Raw genomic sequence first — 6300 nt, 5'->3', positions numbered from 1 at the left:
GATGATAAGCGTGGCGGTTATCGAAGAATGCTGTGTTGTGGGTATTTCCTGTCACTATGTTGACAGATGCACGATGAGAGATCCATATTGTGCACGAATTAAATGCAGTCACGATGGAAAGTCAGAGTTGTTATTGCTGTGACATAGACTGAAACCTTGTTAATTGTCAGCCAACGACTAGAGCAGGGTTATAATTTATCTGAACCCAAATACTGCATCGTCTTACGTCGTGGCAGTGTAGTCGAGTTCACAGGTATCATTACTGATCCCCGGCAATCTATGACATTTAAGAAGAGGAGACAAAATGGATATTGAATACTGAGTGCGGCGTTTTGCAACAAACAATTACTACCGTTTCTACCGACACAAATATTACCTATTGCACCAAACCTACCCCCATCCCCTTCCAAGGAAAAACAATTGAATACAGCGAAACGTTTCTTTACAATTGGCAACGTCAAGGAGAAAGTTTACTCAACGCACTCTAAAGACTATCGAACGCATGGTACCACCTGCATAATTAGCAAACCCGCGTGTGTGTAGAGATCAAGCAATCAAGTGACTGTAGAAAGAGCATCCGGAGTCACATTGCCTTGGTGCTTGACGTGCTTATCTCAAGATTAAAATCTTGCAAAGACAAACTCTACCTCAACAATGTCGTGGCGGATATATTTCGCGCCCCCCTCAGTATAAAGTCTCCCCCCTGATTATTCGGTTTGTTGCAATGTCTTTAAGTACTATATTCTTTAAATAATTATCTTTAATGTAAGGAGGGTTACTTTAAAAAATAGATTATGAAATATGGTCATAATGAATTGATATTTCAGCATATTTTATTTGGTAACTGTACCTTCCATCCTAAAATAATTATAAGACGTAATCATACCAAACAAATTTGAATGAAATGACTTAGTGTAACAAATACATGTACGGTTACTGTTGTAACTGAATTCAGAAATCTTATTAATCCTCGCAAACATTCGGTTTTAACACTAACTACGTAAAAACTGTCAACATATCCACGCGCGCCTCCAGCTCAGGCTGTCGGTTATACTCTGATTTAAGATCTAAAATATATTCCTTAATACAGGCTACGATTTAAAAATGGTATCAGTGTAATATCAGTGGCTAGAATATCATGGTGCAACCAGGTTTCTGTGAAACATACAACGACATAACTATCTAATTCAGCACTGATTAAATCTACTTTGTCTTTAAGACTGCGTACGTTTATATGTATAATCTTTATAAGCAAAGTAACCCAAAATATAGAGAAATGTGTATCATCTTCCCGAAATGATTAGTATGTAGAATAGATTCAAAAACACCTGTATTGAACAACATCAACCGGCATCGTCAAAGCAAAGTGTACATGTAATTGTTACAATGGGGCTGGCGGTGAATATTAATGAAGAACACCTTGTTAAAAAGACACACCGAAACTGATTTGCATAACTGATGACCACAACATATTGCAAGATATCAAAATAGTTAAAATGATACAGTATAACCTCACACTGAAGAGAAAACAAGAACGACACAGAGAAGTAAAATAGTACGTCATATAGAAATGAGATAAAGTAATATTAGAAGGGATTCATACGTTGAACTTACAAAAATATTATTATGAAAAACGAAAGGAAAGGAGGGACCCCCCCCCCCCCCGCCCCCCCCACACACACCCGAAAAGAAAAAAACCTTCAAAATCAATAAAAATATAAATAAACAAATAAAAAAACCAAACACACACACACACAAGAAGCTAAATGTATATTTAGATAAATATATAACCCAGAAAAAATAAAGGAGAGAAAAAAATACATAAAAAAATACAAATAAACATTAAAACTATTGAACTGCAGGGCAAGTATTTATAAAACGACCGGGGTAGGAAATATTCTGGGGGGAGATTTTATTTCGTAGGGTGGGGGAGAGTTTATTTCGAGAGGGGCGGAACTGTACCGGTATAAATCGCCCAGGGGAGATATTATTCTGGGAGCGAAAATATTTCGTGACACCGGAATACATCAGAAGTACAGCAATGGCGATCATTAGTGATACAAAATATAGAATAAAGGGCGTACAGTGCAGATTATGCTTTAAAGGTGTAAATGATTCTGTGTGCTTATCAGACCATAACGTTACTTTGCTAGACAAACTGTCTTCTTCCCACGACCATCATTGTTTGAGATCTATATTGCCATTAGTGCGCGCTATTTCTCTCTTCTTATTGACGGACATCATACAGAAACAGAATGTCTCAAACACTAAGGGTTGTTTATTGATCGAGTTCCGTTTCTCCTCTTCGACCGGGTTGAGTGCTTCCAAGGTTTGGGGTAGTTATTGCCATTAAGTTTAACTGAATTAATGAATAAAGTTTCATCCTTGTTTTCAGGATACATATTCCTGCACAACATAGCCTCAGCTTGTATGTCGGGTGCTTCTACCCGTCGCAACTGGGCGGTTGGTAAACATATTGTGACGGGTGTAGAAATATAACCATTACTTCAAACTAGTTCAACATTATATTGTGTATCAGTATTTGAGTAACTCGCTACAAGAACCCTCATGTGTTATTAGAATTCACCATCAGAACAGTCTGTCACTAGAACGTGTTGTTAGACCTCACCATCAGAACAGTCTGTCACTAGAACGTGTTGTTAGAACTCACCATCAGAACAGTCTGTCACTAGAACGTGTTGTTAGACCTCACCATCAGAACAGTCTGTCACTAGAACATGTTGTTAGAACTCACCGCCAGAACAGTCTGTCACCAGAATGTGTTGTTAGAACTCACCATCAGAACAGTCTGTCACTAGAACGTGTTGTTAGAACTCACCATCAGAACAGTCTGTCACTAGAACATGTTGTTAGAACTCACCATCAGAACAGTCTGTCAGTTGAACGTGTTGTTAGAACTCATCATCAGAACAGTCTGACACTAGAACGTTTTGTTAGAACTCATCATCAAAACAGTCTGATACTAGAACGTGTTGTTAGAACCCACCACCAGAACAGTCTGTCACTGGAACGTGTTATTAGAAATCGTTCGAAGAGGCTGTCACAAGAACTCGTCACTAGAACGTGTTGTTAGAACTCATCATCAGAACAGTCTGTCACTAGAATGTATTGTTAGAATTCGTCTGCAGAGGTCGTCAGTAGAACTTGTCGCCAGAGCTCGTTAGTAAAGGTCGTCACGAGAGCTTGTCGCCAGCGCTCGTCAGTGGAGGTCGTCAGTAGAACTTGTCGCTAGAGCTCGTTAGTAGAGGTCGTCAGAAGAGTTCGTCACTAGAACTTGTCACTAGAGCTCGTTAGTAGAGCTCGTCAGTTGAGGTCGTCACTAGAACTTGTCGCCAGAGCTCGTTAGTAGAGGTCGTCAGTAGAACTTGTCGCCAGAGCTCGTTAGTAGAGGTCGTCAGTAGAACTTGTCGCCAGAGCTCGTTAGTAAAGGTCGTCACGAGAGCTTGTCGCTAGAGCTCGTCAGTAGAGGTCGTCAGTAGAGGTCGTCAGTAGAACTTGTCGCTAGAGCTCGTTAGTAGAGGTCGTCAGAAGAGTTTGTCACTAGAACATGTCACTAGAGCTCGTTAGTAGAGCTCGTCAGTTGAGGTCGTCACTAGAACTTGTCGCCAGAGCTCGTTAGTAGAGGTCGTCAGTAGAACTTGTCGCCAGAGCTCGTTAGTAAAGGTCGTCACGAGAGCTTGTCGCTAGAGCTCGTCAGTAGAGGTCGTCAGTAGAACTTGTCGCTAGAGCTCGTCAGTAGAGGTCGTCAGTAGAGCTTGTCACTAGAGCTCGTTAGTAGAGGTCGTCAGTAGAACTTGCCGCTAGAGCTCGTCAGTAGAGGTCGTCAGTAGAACTTGTTAATAGAAGCAGGGGATAAGCGTTACGCGCCTGATTCTGCCAATTACATTCTTGGTGATTTGTGAAAATAATTCCTTGTAAAATTTTCTAATGGTGTTGTTTCATCAAATCAAAACTGCCTCCACACTTTACGTTTTACTCTCACCAGTGTCAGAAACCGTACGGAAAACATTAAAACCAGACGCTCTGGGTGTCCGCAAGCTACTGCAAATGAATAATAATACCCTTTTTGCTCATTTCAGTTTGTTTTCAGAATGAGAACTCTCCACCTTAGCAACGGACCGTGAATGGAATCGATGTAAAATACAGTAATCGTATTACGAATCACTGCGCACTTCCTGTCCTTTCAATTATCCGTTGCTGCTGATCGGTGGCACGTCTTCTACAAATTGATTGTTGTGATGCCCTTACTTCTGAGCCTCTGGGAGGGGTATAAAAGCTACTGAGACATACCACGGTGTCATTGTCTCCGGGTCGCCATGGCTGAATGTAGGGTCATCATCGTTGTCGTTGTGGTGATGTTGGAGGCTGTGGTGGGTCTGACTACGGATGGCCACATACAGACAACATCGTCTCCTGGAGTTCAGCATGTGACAACAGCATCTCGTTTACAAGGAAGTTCTACAACGCAAGACTTGGGGAGTGGTGCTGGCCTGGACAATGCCAGTACGGGTTCTACTCCAGTGAAATGTAACGTTGGTGGAAGTCCAACTGGGAATAATGCCTCTAATGCCTGTGTTGACGATCCGTCAGACGACCCAAGCAACAACACCGACGCCATCAACAGCAACGTTGTGATGTGTAAAGAAGAGGGCGAAGAAGGTAACATAACTATTTGTAAAACAACGAACACTAAACGGGTTTCAGTCATATCTCTGGGTTCTCTCAGCAAGGCCAATTACATAATAGCGGAGGAAATATGCAGATATATCTATTACCCACTTCTGGCCAGTGCAGTTCTCCTCAACACCTTCAACATAATGGTGTACACCGCCCCCGCCATGAGGAGTCCCACCAGCACCTACCTGATAGCTCTTGCCACTGACGAACTCCTCTTTGCATGTTTATCCACTTTGAGATCGGCTCTCAAGTCTGTTTACGGTGTCGACGCTGTTAAGAAACAGCTGTATCTCACATTCGCCATGTACGTTTCTAACTTCGTCTTAGCAAGTCTCCGTGTCCTCATGTACTGTCTGACTGTTCTCGTCTCCCTGGAACGTTTCCTTGCTGTCGCCTTCCCGCTAAAGTCAAGAAGCTTTCGTTTAATCAAGTCACCTCTTATTTTCATAGTGGCGATGTCCGCGATTTGTTTCCTATGTCATTTACCAGGAGCTTTTAAATACAATGTTGTCCCCAAACCCAACTCTACAGACTATACCATCAAGCCATCGGTGATGTTCATTAATAACAGGGACCTCCTACTCGGGATTGGGGCGGCCAACAAGATCCTCTTTACCTACATCGTCCTCGCCTGCGGACTCATCATGAACCTGTGCGTCCTCCTGGCTCTCAGGAAGCACAGCAGGAACAGACAGAAGATGAACACGACAGTTGACGCAGAGAAGGCGGCAAAGCGAGAGAGGCAGACAACAATCACCATCCTGACGTCGACATTCCTCTTCACAGTTCTGGCACTCCCTCTGGCTACAGATTCCATGGTCCAGGCCTTCGTGGTTGATTATAATGTGTTCAAGAAGGAACATTACGTCAACATGCTGATGAAAGAGGTCAACGGTTTACTTATCATGTTCAGCCTGTCCACTGACTTCGTGTTCTACATTGCATTAAGCAGGGCCTACCGACGAACCTTCTTCAGACGACTTCCTTTCATGGCGACGATCTGCAGACGACAGCAATATGTGCAAAAATCATTTGGGACTCAATCTCAAACACAGGTGTCGACGGTGTCTGAGACCTGCAGTAAAGATTCATAAATCTATAATGTATAGGGAGCCGATGGTAGGATGAAATAGTAGCCGTGATGAAATAAGTAACTGGTAAACGTCCAAGTGAACAGAGTTAATTATTTCGATCTGTCAGCTGCATATTCGGCAAGGGATGTCATTCAAAGTTGAAATCGTTTCTGGTGTGCGTGCTAGGGCGTTCCTTCGACGCTGTAGCGCTGAAATACTGTTCAAGGCGGCGCTACTTTGGGCGTTCCTTCGACACTGTAGCGCTGAAATACTTTTCAAGGCAACGTTACTTTGGGCGTTCCTTCGACGCTGTAGCGCTAAAATACTGTTCAAGGCAACGCTACTTTGGGCGTTCCTTCGACGCTGTAGCGCTGAAATACTGTTCAAGGAAACGTTATTTTGGGCGTTCCTTCGACGTTGTACCACTGAAATACTGTTCATGGCAACGCTGCTTTGGGCTTTCCTTCGACGCTGTAGCGCAGAAATACTGCTCAAGGCGACACTACTTTGGGCGTTCCTTCGACGCTGT

The 6300-nt window shown here is 42.9% G+C and overlaps 1 protein-coding gene across 1 annotated transcript; it reads left to right on the top strand.

Annotated features, from left to right (window-relative positions):
* The first annotated feature begins 4337 nt into the window (after window positions 1–4337).
* LOC139475569 (allatostatin-A receptor-like) lies at window positions 4338–5792 on the top strand. The gene has a single exon (XM_071258759.1). The coding sequence runs from the start codon at window positions 4338–4340 to the stop codon at window positions 5790–5792; it is 1455 nt and encodes a 484-aa protein (XP_071114860.1).
* The last annotated feature ends 508 nt before the right edge of the window (window positions 5793–6300 follow it).

Source organism: Haliotis cracherodii, unplaced genomic scaffold (assembly GCF_022045235.1).
Source record: "Haliotis cracherodii isolate W230 unplaced genomic scaffold, xgHalCrac1.p SCAF_3, whole genome shotgun sequence".
Classification (NCBI taxonomy): domain Eukaryota; kingdom Metazoa; phylum Mollusca; class Gastropoda; order Lepetellida; family Haliotidae; genus Haliotis; species Haliotis cracherodii.
Note: the sequence above shows the minus strand (reverse complement) of the source record. Positions and strands in the feature narration are given on the sequence as shown.

Coding starts and splice junctions, on each gene's coding strand:
- LOC139475569 (XM_071258759.1), top strand. CDS start 4,338: ATGGCTGAATGTAGGGTCATCATCGTTGTCGTTGTGGTGATGTTGGAG.